The 18290-nt window shown below is 35.1% G+C and overlaps 1 protein-coding gene and 1 long non-coding RNA gene across 3 annotated transcripts in view; one reads left to right on the top strand and one right to left on the bottom strand.

Annotated features, from left to right (window-relative positions):
* Positions 1–18290, top strand: part of LOC138705986 (uncharacterized) — a 394464-nt gene that overhangs the window by 207388 nt on the left and 168786 nt on the right. The gene's annotated exons all lie outside the window — the stretch shown is intronic.
* The window catches only part of LOC138705710 (uncharacterized), a 67648-nt gene that overhangs the window by 8345 nt on the left and 41013 nt on the right, over positions 1–18290 (bottom strand). Inside the window, exon 6 of the mRNA XM_069834282.1 lies at positions 2517–2768. Within this exon, the coding sequence (XP_069690383.1) occupies positions 2517–2768 (252 nt within the window). The remainder of the gene's footprint in view (positions 1–2516; positions 2769–18290) is intronic.

Below are 18290 nucleotides of genomic sequence, written 5' to 3'. Positions count from 1 at the left end.
TATTGAATTTGGTATTCCCAAGAAACTAGTTCGATTAATTAAAATGTGTCTCAGTGAAACGTACAGTAGAGTTCGTATAGATCAGTTTCTGTCAGATACGTTTCCAATTCACTGTGGGCTAAAGCAAGGCGATGCACTATCACCTTTACTTTTTAACTTTGCTCTAGAGTATGCCATTAGGAAAGTCCAAGATAACAGAGAGGGTTTGGAATTGAACGGGTTACATCAGCTGCTTGTCTATGCGGATGACGTGAATATGTTAGGAGAAAATCCACAAACGATTAGGGAAAACACGGGAATTTTACTGGAAGCAAGTAAAGAGATAGGTTTGGAAGTAAATCCCGAAAAGACAAACTATATGATTATGTCTCGTGACCAGAATATTGTACGAAATGGAAATATAAAAATTGGAAATTTATCTTTTGAAGAGGTGGAGAAATTCAAATATCTTGGAGCAAGAGTAACAAATATAAATGATACTCGGGAGGAAATTAAACACAGAATAAATATGGGAAATGCGTGTTATTATTCGATTGAGAAACTTTTATCATCTAGTTTGCTGTCAAAAAATCTGAAAGTCAGAATTTATAAAACAGTTATATTACCGGTTGTTCTTTATGGTTGTGAAACTTTAACTCTCACTTTGAGAGAGGAACATAAGTTAAGGGTGTTTGAGAATAAGGTGCTTAGGAAAATATTTGTGGCTAAGAGGGATGAAGTTACAGGAGAATGAAGAAAGTTACACAACGGAGAACTGCACGCATTGTATTCTTCACCTGACATAATTAGGAACATTAAATCCAGACGTTTGAGATGGGCAGGGCATGTAGCACGTATGGGCGAATCCAGAAATGTATATAGAGTGTTAGTTGGGAGGCCGGAGGGAAAAAGACCTTTAGGGAGGCCGAGACGTAGATGGGAAGATAATATTAAAATGGATTTGAGGGAGGTGGGATATGATGATAGAGAATGGATTAATCTAGCTCAGGATAGTAACCGATGGCGGGTTTATGTGAGGGCGGCAATGAACCTCCGGGTTCCTTAAAAGCCAGTAAGTAAGTAAGTATTAATATATTGTTATATTTCACATATTCTATATTTTGTATAAATGTCTTGTAATTTGTGATACCGGTACTTCATTTTACTTCATTTGAATCTTAGTTTACTCAATTTTGTTATCAAGTTAACCTACAAAACTTTCATTTTGATTCCTTACAAATATTAAATTCTTACAAAATAGAATACGTCGCTTATTTTCATTTTAAGTCTAATATTAATTCTTTTCTTGGTAATAAGTTTTATTCATACGGGAATTAAGTTTATGTTAAATAGAACATATTGCTTTCTAAATGTTTTATCTAAATATTGTTTCAATTATAATAATCTAATTAGTTTGAGACAAGTGTATTTCTGTGACCTACGTTTCATAAATAGCCTACTGATTTTACTCGCTCCTTTTCCTTAATGCAGGCTTACAGTTGCAAATTATATGCCTTCTGATTTTAGAATAATGATTATAATGAAAATAATAATATTATTATTATTATTATTATTATTATTATTATTATTATTATTAAATTGTTTTCTGTGTTGCTCTTATTTATATTTGCTATGTATTTTTTATACTGGTTGCGTGGAAGAGAAAGCCAGTAAAATGAATGAATTAAATTAATGAACAAATCATTTAAATTGCAGGAAACATCATCGTAGTATATCAGTCTTTATCACTATAATGCATTATAAACAGTCTATGAAGTCTAGTTTTGAGTCGTCAGTAAAATGTCAACTTCAGTACAAACAAGTTGCTGTGGCACGCGTCAAATATGACACATCATTATAGTCTATGAACAGCTAACCTTATTTCCGTACGTCCTAAGACAAAATAAGGTCCCTATTGATAAGTATGGGTGATAAAAGATTACCAAATATGGCGTTGGCATAAAAAATTAGGCTGATATCTTCGCATTCAACCCACTTAAGCAGGGATGATGATGATCATGATGATGATGATGATAAACTATAGACAACAATTTAGAAAAATGTGATAAACAACACATCGGAAAAGAAAACTACAGTACTTACGAACCCACAATGGCTGGGGGAGGGGAACTTAAATTAGAAAACAAATAAGGAGTCCAGGACAGAATTTTTTTATTGGTGTTCTAATGTAAATTTTCCCAACAAATCGCACGAATAACTCTAAAATGCTGCAGTGTATTTCATCTTCGTCTTTTACGTAGTAGTAAGAACACATCCTATTTCGAATACATACATTTGGCCCATTATATTTCGTTCGTTAGTTAGTTCGTCCAGTGCAACTAATGTTTGTGTGAAAGATAAATGTATTTTAATAAACATATCAAATTCAATAGATGCTATTTTTCTGTAGCAAAGTCAAAATAATATGTGATATGACATACAGTATCAGGCCACATTTTTTATTATTTCCACTCCTACCTATTCCCTCATACGCTAGCTTACTTCATAAAGCGAAAATTATAAAGGTTTGAACTTACATTTTCTAGTTCTCCTTTAGATGTAGGTTTGGAAACCTTAATAATAATTGACCTGTCCTTCCCCTCGGTTTTCACATTTGCTCTGTACATGTCACTGGCATAGTTGTCTCCGGCAATTGTCGCTGCTTTCACCTCGCTGCTCGCGACTCTGATATTGGGATTCTCTTCTCCGACCCTCAATGCGTTCTCCAAGAAGTCGTTGTCCAACCAAGCGGGTACATCGCGGCGAGTTACTTTGTTATTCATCGTGAACTGTAACATAAACACACAGATTCAAGAATCATCCATTTTGACATTTCGTTTACGTGTCCAATTTAATCGGAAATTGGCAATGACTTAAGCATCCATTATAAAAACGTTTTCTAATTACGTCTACTTCACACTAAATTGCGCCATCTGAAAAAAAACTTTTTTCATGCTTCATTCTAAAACTATTTCAGTTTTTCTCAGTTAAATGAAGATATTTCATAAATAAATATCGAAAGTGTTATTAAAAGCGAAAATCTGCAAGAATTTTTCCAAATTTTAAAATTTCAATCGACAGACAATAAATAGTATGAACATGCAAACACCCCTTACACCTTATATTGTCCATAAACCAAAATGTCTATATACCGAAATGTCCATCAGGACAAAATGTCCATGAGATCAAAATTTTGATTAACACTAAATGACCATGAGAACAAAATGCGAAAAGGATCTTTCTTTATTGCCTATATTTGTCAAAACTGAACTACTGCTCATCTTGGGGCACAGCTCCAGATTTCAGATGATATCCAATTGCTCGTAGATACGTGAGAATTTCTCAATTCCGTGCACAACTGTCACAGTTCCTCACAATTTGGGGTATTTGTCTCTGATTTGTGATTTATGTTTTGTTTAGAGGTTCCTTAATTTGTGTGTGTCCACCTCTTACTTGGAGGATTTGCGTCCATACTTGGTTTTCTTCATTCTTTAAGCATTGTGGAAACCTCCAAATTGAAGCGTGGTGGACAACAATTAGGCACTGGAAGTGGTTGCGCCAGCTCTCGACTAATTTTTTGTGCGTTGGAATCGATCCAAAGATAAACCACACACATTCCAAACTTCAGGGGGGGAAAGCCAGGAGGAACATTTCTTCGTCACCTTGCCGTACCATTCACATAATTTACATCTAAATGAGTCACTAAATCAACAATCATCTCATCCATATGGTTAGTCACCTCTGCAAAAACATTTCGAATATCGTTCATGGTAGCGCCATGAGAACAGTTACTTCTTTTCGAATATCACTACCAATATCATCATAAACTCTTCTCAGTCCAAGGTTATTAACGTGTCTCCATTCTGATTATAAATGGAATCAACAACCTTTAACGTTGGCTCCAGGAAATGATCTTCTAACTGCATTTAAATTTGCTATTTCAAAGTCCATTATTGCAGTTACTTCATTTGATGAAATGGGTACCCTTAAATGTATACAACGGTTTTTTATTTGTTCATAAATTATGTATTATATATCTTCTGTAAATTTAGTGGTTAGGCAAAATACAAGAGGAAAAACGTATCCGAGATATCTCCCGCGCACAGTGAATAACTGCGAAAAAGAATGAGGAATACTTTTAAAGGTTCCATCAGAAAACAACATATCGCACCTAGCCAAAACTTTTAGATCATCATCGCAGGCAAACCTAATGCTTCTGTTTTCATCATCCTACCCCGAATCAGATAACAGGAACTGCTGACCTGTTGATGTGCAATCGTAAGGTGCGATTGCAACAAGATCTCTGAGTGAGTGAGGACTCTGTGGTCGTTCACTGACTTGCACACGATTAATTGTTTTCTTCATTATCCTTCGCTCAGACATTTGCTAGATTACTTCTTCAGGGGGATTTCCAACTGTTGCCGTCGACAGAGCTGATGGACTTTCATTTAGCACAGCTCTCGCTCTACAGGGTGTTAAAAAGTATCCAATATTTTGGGAGGTGATAGAATGCATCAAAACAAGGAAAAATGTCTAATATACATGGGTCCTACAACACATACTTTCTGAGATCTGAACACTTGTTCATAGGAGGTGCTCAATGTGACGTCCATTCATGGCAATGCATTTTTCTGCCCTACAATACAGCAGACTATCAGATAATCATATCGTAGTTGACACCCCTGGCGTGGAATAATGATACGTCGTAAGGAATATTGAAAACAAAAGTTTGGTTGCGAATATGAGCGGGGTCCAGCAGAGTTGGTGTTGTGAATTTTCGTAATCATCATGTTTGGGCTGATAAAAATTCCCATGCAGTTGAAAAAATAAGGCATCAGCACCGATTCTCAATCAACGTATGGGCAGGGGTTCTTGGCGATAGATTAAGGGCCATACGTGCTATCACAGAGATTAACTGGGGCTCGTTATCAGGACTTTCTTATTAACGTATTGCCTACCTTGCTGGAGTATGTGCCATGTTAGCAAAGACTACAGATGTGGTTCATGTACGATGGCACACCAGCACATTTTTTCCGCAATGAGCGTGAACACCTGACGCTCACACTTCAAGACCGCTGAATTGATTGGGGATGCCCCACACCTTGGCCTGCTCGTTCCCCAAACTCAAATCCCCTAGACTTTTGGTTATCAAGAACAACCAGGTCAATTTCAAAGAGTGCGTGATGCCATACGTCCAAGGGCAGAGGAACTGACATAATTAATGAACGTCACATTGAGCACCTCCTACGAACAAATGTTCAGAGCTCAGAAAGTATTTGTTGTAGGACCCATGTTTATTAGACTTTTTTTTCTTGTTTTGATGTACTCTAGCACCTCCTAAAATATTGGATACTTTTTTAACACCCTGTATAATCTTTTCGTTGTAAGAATAATCCTACAGTAAACAATGGCAAGTAACTGAAGTGAGGCTTGATTGGCCGCAGCTTGGCGCCAGCGATTCTCAGTAAGCGATCCCGCCCACTGTTGTACATTCTGTGTCATGTTAAACATCTCCCGTTGCTGCATAACCTCACTACTATGCATTCGTTTGCTTAGAAAACTGTTACTTTATAATTAATTAATTGAATTCAACTCAATTAACTTATTACGTACATTCAACACTATTTGTTTCTTTCCAATATTGAGATGGTTTCCACTCTTACGTTTAGTAACCCCACAGAAGCCATACTATCACGTGCTTACGTGAACAAACTCAAGTGTCGCCAGTGTATTACAAGACTAGACTACCTTTGTATTACTTTTAGTATTCATCCGCTTTCAAAATAAGTAACAAAATATAAAAGTAGTTTTTCTTTTACTTAGCGTTTTACATATGAGTGAAGTTTTGAGTTTCATCGTATTTAATAACTAGAATTCAGTTTTTATTTTCAAAGAATAGAAGGTTATGATTTCCAAATATGGAACTATATTTTCCTGCGTCGTGTGAGTGTTTCGACTGGGAGCCAATCACGGGGATGACAGCCACGTGCTTGTGTTTACATTAGGATCTTCGTTACAGCGAAAAGGGTATAGCTTTGATACGGTTTACAATCCGTTTAACTTAAATGCTTGTTTGATTACCTCCATGCAGATGTTTATCTGTAGGCTACCATCTCTAAGTATACTAACATTTTCAAGATTGCTGCCGGTAATCATAGAAGCATTACAAATTTTTCTTTCGCTGCACCTCCAGTAAATTTTTGTTCTATCTGTGTTGTAATTGTAATGGTGGTACAAGTATCCACGATAACTTAGGAGAGGCTTCCCCTTTTGTGAATTCAATATTTCAACTTTCTCCTTCTTTTTCGCGGTTTATTACTCATATAATATAGCTGTCTGAACGATGCTGTATTCGACGGGACTTCTACTTCGGTTGAGAGAACGGTTTCGCTTGCCTTGCCTTTAAATCGGTCTGTGTGAATTTTCTGGAAAACTACAAAGCAGACAATTACAGAGATTTGGTGGAAGACTTGTTTAGGACTTATAAATTAGAGGGATGCAATATGTCCCTTAAGATTCACTTTCTCCATTCCCACTTAGATTTCTTTCCATCGAACTTCTGTGACGTCAGCGACGAGCATGGGGAAAGGTTTCATCTGGACATAATAGAAATCGAAAGGCGTTACAAAGGCAAATCAGCAACAAACATGCTTGCTGATTACTGCTGGCAATTTATCACATATATTTCGGAGTCATCTTATCAGCGAAAGTCATCCAGGAAGAGGTTTTGAAAACGTTAGAAATTTTGCTATAGGCCTATTTTAGCTAACGTTGTTACATAAAATACAACGGTATCGTTATTAGAAAAATGTATGTTTGTTTTGGATAATTTATGCTTTGGTTAAGTTAGATGGAGTGATTCTAGCAATGTCATTGCAAAAACGTTTCTAAAAACGAAGTATGAATACAAAATTATACTCGAAATGTTGCAAAAAATTGAACGCGTCCTCACAAAAATCTGTTAGGTGATAGAAGGACTTCAGATTTGAAATCAGCTTATGTCAATTAATTAAAATGGCATACATTCATTTCTGTAAGCGACGAAAAAATTGAAAGTTGTTGTGCAGTGTAATCTGGTGAATATCTCGGAAAAATTCCCACTAGATAATTAGGTAAAAAAACTCGAAAAAAAAAAGTCACTAAATAGTTAGGAGAATATCTCGAGAACGCGCCACTAGATAATCAGAAGGAAAACTCCAAAAGGTAATGCGCCATCATATTTTATTCACTTTCACGTTCTCTTGATTCTTATTTTCCACTTACAGTCCTTCCTGAAATGTTTATTTCGGCCACCTAGCTTTCCCGGAGTATATTATAAATGCGAATGTAAAAAAATGCACTTTTACACTTTTCTTAGCATCTAACTTCTTAAAGTGATGTAACAAAAATTACCTATTATAATTCATTTTACTTCCTGCAATTTCAACATAAATGTTTGAAACTAATTTCTCATATTCATTCGTTGTTTCCTCAAACTCTTGAGTCATCATTCCTGCAAGAGTTTTAGATCCCACAAAATTTTTTTAATTTTAACTTCCTCATAAGTGATGAATCGAAATTTTAGGTTTAGGGAGTTGGAATATTCATTTTTGTTAATGAGGGCTTTTACGAACTCTTTTATGGGCTTATAATTCAGTGTCTAAAAGAGACAAAAGTATCATCTTCGGATCAATTAAAAAATTATTCAGACTTATGTCTTCACATTCACATTATTAATCTAATTGTCTTTGTGACCAACGGAGAACATTAGTTTTCTAATTATTATTATTATTATTATTATTATTATTATTATTGTTCAAAATATTTCTATTCCTTTTAACCAATTTACCAACGAACTGACTGATGACCGACCGATCAACCGGTCAGCCAATAGACCATCCAAGAATCTCTGTCCTCGAGACTGTATGATTATTTCATATAATATTTATAGCGGCGACGACTCTCTTTTCTTCTATATTGGAAAAGATATTTAGGTTCAATCCGAAGGAAGACCTGTAAATGGGCGAGAGAATATCATTTACAATGGAAGAATTACCGATTAAAGATAAACATTTTCGAAGTAGGGGTCTAAGATTGTATAAACTTAATCAGCATATGCCTATTAATAGTACATTATGCAACGAGCCTATAATGGTAGTAATTAAGACGCGAGTATATTTGTTTATGAAACTCGCTTGCGCTCGTTTCATAATATTCATACGAGCGTCTTAATTACCATTATAGGCAAGTTTCATACGACTTTTTATGCTCGACCATATTTCTAACTTGAAATTATTCATAAGTATTCATGTTATGGTTATGTAAGAGAGGAGCGGAACTGGCTTGAATTGTGAGATGTGCGCAGACGCGAAAGTATTGATTTTTTCCGAGGCACGAATGTCATTGACCTTGATATAATCTAGAGAATAACATGACCAATGGCTTGATATAACCTGGAAATTGATTTAGGATTGAAAAACGAGATGACAATTTGAATTTATTTGAATATTATTTACAATTAACGCTAATTATTATAGTAACAGAACATAACCTTCTGCGACAGTATTGGATTTCCAGCCTCCGTGACTTTTCGCTAATTGTCTTTCGATTGCATATCCGAGAATAATCGATACTTGCGGTTTCATAATGGTACAATAGTGATTTCTCATTGGCTGAACAACTGAATTATAATGAATAGGTGTACTTTAATGAGATGCATTAAAGGGCTACTACCAGGTGTATAATTACTACATTTCGGCATGGTCGAGCATAAACATTTTAAATTGATTACGAAGAAAAACTTATTTTATGACAATTCTATTATATCTTCAAATACATTAAGGGGGGTGACGGGTGAAATTTTGATCACTTTTAGTTTAAAAATCTTATTTTAGTTTTCTTATAAAAATTAATCAATTTCTTTTTTATATGTTAAGCACGTTTCAATGCTCTGCAGTGCCCGAAAACATCAACATTACGCAATATGTAAATGGCTGCACCCTCGAATTTTAATTCCATACAAATTTTACAAGCTGTTTTCTTATACTTTTTTTAGCACATTTCGTCAGGTTCGAAGAGTAAAGGCTCTTAGAATTTTGATGGTTGGAATATGAAATTTGACTGCATGTTCTATGTAGTGTGATTAAGAAAATATCGCATGGGTTTTATGATTAAATTAATACATTTTAAATAAAAATAAAATATTTATAGTGGCAATGGAAAATTTCTAGTGTTAGGTATGCATCGGTTATAAAAAAATATTTCCCCCTTTTGTAGTAGGTTAAAGATATACGAAAACTGATGCGTGAAGATTTTCTACATATTTGCAAAAAAATTCAAACAATTTACTAAGAAATTGAGCGACATATTTCATTTTGAAATATGCAAATTTTACAGAATGCATTTGTTAATAACTCAGAAACTAATCGAGTCACATAAATGAAACTTCACTACATTATCTATCAAACCGTGAATGTGTGTACCAAAAATCAAAGACGTAGTTTGAAAAATGTAGAAAATAGAAATTTCATCCACCACTCCCCTTAAAAGGCAGTTTATTAAAAAATACAAGACTACAACTCTTATTTTAAAACAGTTTTTCTAATAATATAAAAATACAAGAGAGAATATTACGTACTTATCTTGTATATAATTGGTAGCATCTATTTAAATATTTTGAAACACAAACATAAGATCTTGATAATGAAATAAAATAATTAATTTTGCAAATATTTTTATTATTCATGACATTTCTACTGCTATTAACAGCTTCCACACCCACTTTAATTAGTTCTGATATTACTATTACTATTTCTACTATTTTGCTTACATAGCTACTAATATTACGTCTTCTGCTACTAGGCTAATAGCGTTGCTCCTACTACTGTCAATTCTCCTCTTAATACCGCTGCTGCTATTGTTATTACCGGTGGTACTATTCTTATTAGGTATGCTATTGTTCTTAACTCATCTGAAACTGCTATTAGTGCTACTACTACTGCTGCTGTTACTAATATGTTTTATACATACGTGTATATTTTCTATGATTTCCCGAGTACGAGTAGCCTTACTGCTTCTTGCTACGGAGGATTGTATTCAAGTGATAACAACTGGCTGTGACGATGATGACTCTCCATTATTTCAGTTAGAAGCTGAGGGGACCTTGAGGAAAGTTGCCAAGAAATTATTGGCCTATATTGTAATTCATTCACGAGTGTGTCTTAGTATTGTTTGATCATTTTAACACGTAATACAAAATCTCGAAAATTTATTGCCCTTAAAACAATACTGACATCGAAATATATTTTTATCTCTTAGATTTTCATCTTATATTCATTGATACATGTGCATACAAAATCTAATTTTTCTGTATTTTAGTGCAGTAAAGTTATTAGTTGATATGTTACGTAATTTTATTGTTTTTATCCTCGTGGTAGAGAGCGGATGGATTAGAGGGATTGCATGCGTTCATTATCTCCGATTATACCCAAATTATACTCAATCTTGTGCTGCCAGGATTCTGACACCACTATTGTAATCAATAGATCTATTAAGGATTAAGATGAGTATTTCCTGCTTGGAAGTATAGTGAAGGTATTCGTAACTTTGAAGTCAGCGCTTTAGTAATCGAAGTCAAATTCATAACCACACCTCAGTCTAGGGTCACCGAGTCACAAGACTGAAGTTTGGAACGCACGGAGTATAAATGACATCACGACCTGTGGAGTGGGGTGGCACTGCAAGAGTACAGTTGGTTTCGTAACAAAGTGCATTATCATCTTTTTTATTGCTGCTTGGCGTGGTTCACCATACGTACTTGAAATCCTGTGACTAAACAAGTATATCTTATCTTTTTTTATTTATTTACTTTTTATTTAAATATTTATGTATCCATATTTGTGTTAGTGTTAATTTCGCTGTTTTATAATTCACAGTACTGAGGAACATGTGGAAAATAAAGAGCACCAAGCGTTTCCTTCAGAACGAACTTATGAAGAAGTTCGGAAAGGAATATTTTATTAACAAAGGAAAAAAATGCATTTTAAAAATCGTGCAAAAACGTATAACAGACAACTCTATTCTTTCAAAAACACTATAATGGTAAAGGCACATAGAAAATATTAAATTACACAGTCAAGAGAGACGTTCAACATCAAAATCAGATATAGAAAATTAGAAAAGAATTCATTGACTTTTGTGTATAATGCTGGTACATGCCAATATCCCATTAAACAAGGTCGAAAATAAAGTATTTCAAAGCGCTTCTTGAAAAAAAAATATATATATATATATATTTTAGTGAAAATTAGAGATGCTTTTCTTTTGATGCTTTGCGAATGTGCTTCGTAATTCGATGCAATGAATTATGAAGAAAATTATTTTATGCACTGTGTATTTTTCCTTTCCTTCTCTCACACAGAAAATGATTATTTCACTCGCATATTGTTGAAGCATGTTTAGTATAATGTAAGTTGAAACATGTAATTATTTTCTGTAGTATAAATGCACTGTATATATCATATCTGTAAACGTGACCACTTATTTTGTGTCCTACTGTGACTGAATGTTTACATGTTGAGACAAGGAGTAACTGCGCGCTCCATCTCCATTCCCCTCGATCTACACAATACAGTCGTCCGTGTGTTCGTAACTTCTTGCGTTTCGGTACCCTGGACCAAAGCCTGTTCATAACAAGCACTATTTATTAAAGTTATAATATAATAAATGTGGTTCTAGTTACAAAGTATAGTTGGCCTGGGCCTTCTGCCATTGAGCGGCGGGAACTCTCTTCCTCTAATGTGATGGCATCGGACTTAAAGTCTAAGTTTCTTCCTTGTGGGAGAATAAAGGCTTCTTGTCGAATTCATAACGTCATGCTAGGAACGGTTCAACTACTTAACTGTCTCACTGACTGACTACCCGTCCAACTGTCGAGACATCCCGGTCTCTATTTTCATTTCCGAAAACGCCCTTCCAGCGTCTACTTGGGCAAGGAGAGGATACGAGAAGCCAAAGGGTTTATGTGCCAGCTTTTCCCGCAACTAAGATATTTCGATCAATCATATACAAATGAGAATTTGTGGTGGAAAGAACGTCTTAAGGGTCTTAAACGAATTAAAATCACGTGACCAATGACGTATATCTTAATTAGGCCAATAGATTCATATAGTAACGCCTTTTGGCGTTAAACCTAATATTCCCTTAATTATATTAGGTTTATTAATTATAGCTAGGCCGTATTATACTGTAGGTGGTAGTTTTCTTAGTTGAATTATTGTTCCTACTCCTTTGTTAATTTGTTTATATTTATATTTAAAGGCTTTAGTATTCTTGGTTATATTTTTAGGTGGTTGATTTGGATATGAAATTTGTAGGATTAATATTGGCAATAAATTAATGTCTATTACCAGTAATAAACCAAATTACCAAATCACCTCCAAAAATTCACTCTACCAATAAGACTTCCACACATTATATACCACAACATACGAGTAATAAAATAACCATCCATGACACAAAAAATAAAACAAAAGAACTAACGTTTTACACAACATAAAACGTTCAAGGAGTGCACGAGAAATAAAATATTACTAACCAACAAAAAATTTAAAAAATTACAATCATAATTACAAATTGTATTAATATTTAAATAAATTTCAGAACATGCGACTTCCAATATACAGTAAAACCATGCAGCTACGCATGAATCAATGCAGTAGGCTATACTGTTTAATAGAAAACTTAATAACAATCAAATCGTAATGGCTATCCTCTTTTCACAGACACAACAGAAAAATCTATAGGGATGATTACGTTTCGCAGATCACTTGCAAATCTTTACCGTACACTTCGCTCCATAAGCCACACAAGCTTTCACGCATTATTATAGAAACCTTAGGAAGTAAAACAACTCTCCTCAGTCCTCAAAATATGAGCCAAATTAAACCAAGTAACCTGTTGATGTCCTGCCGCCATATCCAACTCTCAGTTAACGAACTACACAACTTTCAAATGTCGAAGTACTATACATCACAACTCCATCTATCGATCCATCAATCATAATACCGCCATTTTACAACGTAATAACTTACGTTACATTTGTATACTGACGGTAGGAAATAATCCTGGGTGGAAGGATAACATCTAGTTTCCATCGTTTCTGTGAAATTACCGAAAGTGAAATAGTAAGATTACATTTCAATATGGTATACAATACCGGAGGTATACATACCATTTGATGTGATATTGTAATTAATAAACGGTTTATTAAAAAGTTTATTATACGTTACTTTAGGAAAAATAATAATTTCCCCCCTTCAACCCTCACCCCTTTTAAAAATTCTTCCCACGGCCTTGTGAGATAGTCAAATGAATTTGGCGAGATGAGTCCGAGAATTCTCAACGAAGGCTCAAACGAGGATGCTCAGCATTCGAATTACGAATTAATCTCGCTACAGTTTCAGCTGCACCTGCAGCCTAAAATCTGTCATCAACGTGCAGAAGAAATATTGCCATATTGTAGTAAGTCCATTTGTTGTTCATTGGAGCTCCGTTGGTCACTGGCATTACATACGTGGTTCGTAAGTTCGGGCCTAGGTGAGGGCGATGGACATAAGGACAGTATCAAGTCCTTCTTAAGGCTTACATAGAAAGAAAAGAAAAACAAGGAATCCCATTTCATAGATAGATGGGAAGCAAAACAAAATTATTCTAGAGTGAGCGGGATCGACGTAAATTCTAACGCATACTTATCGCTCAGGGAAGCATGTTAAGTAAACAGGTTTAAAATCATTCACAACAAAAGATGATAATAAATTTTGAAATATTTATATAACAAGCAAAGAAACAATACAAATGTAACACTAATAAATTTGTAGTTATTCAATGAATTAAAAAGAGTATTAGGAAGTCGAATTTCGGCCAGGCCTAACCCTCCTAATTCATCAGATATTTTGAGCCTGGTAACTTAGCCTACATGCTCGCCGCCAGTTGGAGATTATGTCACGAGATCTGGTGTTCTTGGGAAGCCATTTGATGTCAAAAAAAAATGTTATTTAGCGACATGTCAAAATTCTGGTGTTTTTAAAGAAAGTGTAGTGATAAAGCTGGGTTTTGGACGAACAAAATTAATATTTTACTTATTCTGGTTTTTCATTTAATTAACCTTGAACCTTAATTGATTGGGAAAAGATTGGCATCACTTAGCTTTTCAAAATGATATGTGTTTCCACGTGGGGGTTTCCCTCCCCATCATTACGATGATTGCATCACCCCAACCCACAGAACAGGAGTTATGGGGTCATGAGCATGAGGAAACAGGAAGTAGGAACGAACAGATATATTCTAGAAGTAAGTGCATCTTTGTTCTATTTCATTAGCAGCTCGCTTTGCTATTAGTTGCCGGAACTCTTCCCTAAGCAGTGGTCTGTTTAATTTTTGACGGCACTTTATGAAAGAAGTGCAATGTGGAGTAGTGTTACTCTTAGTAAAGATCCCTTTTTCAAGCTTGCTACACTTGCTTCATCATTTCTAACTCTTCCATACTCAAATGCCGATGGTGTACACGTGTTCAGTGTAGTGAATTTGACCAAATGTAAATAGCGAAATAGAATAAAAATTGAAACACTTGATGCTATTATGTGTATTAAATTCGGCTTGAAAAGAGTCAACAAATGCTCCCATAACTACAGTTTACCAGAAGATGTAGTTAAACAAATTGGTACCCTTCATTCATGTTACACCCGCAGCGTCAACTTCTCTAGAGGATGTCATCTTTCAAGAAGACGGAGAAGAGGAAATGTTCTAAGCTTAAAATTGATAAAATATGTATTTTTATGATTTTTATACCATTACTTTGTGACATTTGACTTTACGAGTTGGCAACTCTCTCCGCTAGCCACTCTGTTCTCTGGAGAAAGACATACCGAAACTTCATACGGATAAAACTTATTTTGAGCCCTCGTAAACAGATCGTTGCGACATAATTCCTCTGCCAACTATCTTGAAAACTTGACTTCGGACTTCGCATCAATCTTCCTCGCATATCGTCAAGATTTTCTGTGAGGGCTCTATTTGCTTATTGTCTTTTGTTACTGTTTAAGTCCACCGCTTTGGAATAACGATTAGTCTGCCTGACCGTGAAACAAGCGGCTCCTGATTCAAATCCTGGTTGAGACAAGTTACCTGGTTGAGGTTTTTCCTCGACCCAATAAGAGCAAAAGCTGGGTAATTTTCGACGCTGGACCCTGGACTCCTTTTTTGCCGGCGTTATCACCTTCAGATCATTCGGACGCTAGATAACCACAGCAATGGATAAAGCATCGTAAAATAGCCCACTAGAAGTAAATAAATAACCTAAAAAGTTACTTTTTAAAATCGAAACGTTTCACGCCATTTTAACAAGTCAAGAACGTGTCTCTTAGACCGTCGAATAGGTCCGGAAAGCGTAGTAGAAATTTGGGCGAACATTTCACGTATGGCTTTTTCGATAACAAACATTCTCATTCAGACAGATAAAAATGCTATTTTTTTCTTCCATCATGTTATTAATGTCAAAACAAGTGCTTTTACAAATTTTGGCCACTCGAGCGCAATTGGGGACTTAAAATTCTAAATGCGCAACTTTCTGAGATCGACGCTGGACCCTGGACTCCTTTTTTGCCGGCGTTATCACCTTCAGATCATTCGGACGCTAGATAACCACAGCAATGGATAAAGCATCGTAAAATAGCCCACTAGAAGTAAATAAATAACCTAAAAAGTTACTTTTTAAAAATCGAAACGTTTCACGCCATTTTAACAAGTCAAGAACGTGTCTCTTAGACCGTCGAATAGGTCCGGAAAGCGTAGTAGAAATTTGGGCGAACATTTCACGTATGGCTTTTTCGATAACAAACATTCTCATTCAGACAGATAAAAATGCTATTTTTTTCTTCCATCATGTTATTAATGTCAAAACAAGTGCTTTTACAAATTTTGGCCACTCGAGCGCAATTGGGGACTTAAAATTCTAAATGCGCAACTTTCTGAGATATTGATGAAAATGCATGTTTTGCGTCTTTTGGCGCACGAATGAGTCACTTACAGTTGAGCTACGACAAAGGCAATTTAGTATGGTGTTCTCATATGGATATTCCTCCCTTACATTGAATAAAATGAAATTTGAAAAATTGGCACTTAACACATTTAGAATGTTAGATCTTCAATTACGAGTGTCGTAAAAAATAATTTTCATTGGAAAAATTTATTAGAACAAATATAAAAAAATTGTAGATCTATTTTTCAACATATTCTGTCATACCATGGGATCGACAGAAGTTACAGACGGCTATCACACACCGGTTCCGATCTTAGGCGGCAGACTTCTATGATACAGTGATACAAAAGTTGATTTCACGGCATGAAAAAATGTCTCGGTTCCAGCGGGAAATATGCTGAAAAATATCTAAAACATTGCTGTATATTTTCTAATAAATCTTTCCATGAAATTGTTTTCTTTCTGTAAACGGCCCCAGGGAAACTTATTGTTTTTTTTACGGATTTCATGACTGTGCTCACTAAACTTTTTGGTGGGTTATTTTAAAACGCTTTATCAACGGCTTGCTTACCTAGCATCTGAATGATAGGCCTATAAAGGTGATAACTTTTTGCTGGTTGTGTGGAAGAGAAGGCCTTACGGCCTTAACTCTGCCAGCTAAAATAAATCATTATTATTATTATTATTATAATTCCGGCGAAATTAGTCCAAGATCCTGTGCAAAAATTACCCAGAATTTGCTCTTAATGGGTTGAGGAAAAACCTCAACCAGGTAACTAGCCCCAACCAGGATTTGAACCCGGGTCGGCTCGGTTCATGGTCAGGCAAGTTAACCGTTACTCCACTGCGGCGAACCCAACGAAACTGACTGGTGTTTGGTAATCTGAATGCAATAATTATTGTACAAGTAGCTACTTATCCACAAACTTGCGAGCACGTTACCAGGGTCAAGTCTTGTTTGCCGCTCTCTGCACTCAAATTGGCCCATTGTGAAATCTATATGAGAATGTTATCTCAAGTCCAAACTTGAACATAGATCAGTGTTTATTCTGTGTATGTTGTTTAACTTAAGTAGTTTGAAGGACGTGATTACAATTAAACTCTATTTACGTCTTTTTCCACTTTAAGTCTATAAATATTCGAAAATTTGTTAATGTGTAGAATCACAAAACTGACCGATGTCACATTCCTGATCAGCTTACAAGTTTACACAAAAACCATCATTATTACCATATAATAATAATAATAATAATAATAATAATAATAATAATAATAATAATAATACACTTGTATGGATTAAAGTATCAAATTGATAGTTTTATAATAATTTCATAGTCTCTTAACCAAATAGGCATTAAATACAAGCTAGTGAAAATATTGGTATGCAATGACTTACTTCAAGTGTAGTAACAGAATTTGACGAGGGTTTTCTTTTTATCATGCACTGTGATCACTCTGACAGGATGACTTGCTTTTCAAATTGTCTTCTTTTGTATGCACTGTGGTCTTGCGTCATAACGAGTGCTGAAATCTGTTGTTCTATGTATACCTATGGTACTTGAGATTACCTATGTTTTCGAGATAATAGGATGTCTGAATATTTGATTTACTTGTTATCATATCACAAGTGAGTCATTATTTTTGTATATTTCAAGGACGATAAAAATAAAGTATTTTTGAAAGGTACAACTTTTCTCCATTAATAAGTATCTACGTTAAGGACTACATAAAGTAATTGATTACACAATATTCAATAGAGGATGGCGAGGTCCTCATTTAAGAATATATAGAACAGTGATTCAAAAACTGTTGTTGAAATGACCGTAAAGTCAATAAAAATATGCGCTCTTGCATATATTACATATTTGTATAAAATGCAGGTAGTAAGCCATTGACGATACAAAGGAGAGCTCGGCCATAACTATGGACCGGGTCACGTCATGATGGTAAGAGCACTCAACACGTCAGGCTGAGGATCTTGGGTTCCATTTCCGATGTCGGAACGAATTTTTCTCCATTAATAAGTACAAATAACTGCAATGAAACTCTTCTGAAAAGTCAAAGAATTAAGTCTCGGAACATAATATTTAATATAATGAAGATTGAAACCAAGACCTCGAGGTAGGATAATTGGTGGTCGTGTAGGCCTACTCGGAGAGTTGGAAAGCACATGTCGATACAGGATCGTTATCCTAATTTCTTGAAACTGAGATGATGGCCCTTACGATAATATATCGGTATAGTACAATGATATATAGCACGGCCGTCTTACTCCTACTTATTGCCGCTTTTGTTG

This window comes from Periplaneta americana, chromosome 9, assembly GCF_040183065.1.
Source record: "Periplaneta americana isolate PAMFEO1 chromosome 9, P.americana_PAMFEO1_priV1, whole genome shotgun sequence".
NCBI classification, from domain to species: Eukaryota; Metazoa; Arthropoda; class Insecta; order Blattodea; family Blattidae; genus Periplaneta; species Periplaneta americana.
This window is presented reverse-complemented; position numbering and strand designations above follow the sequence as displayed.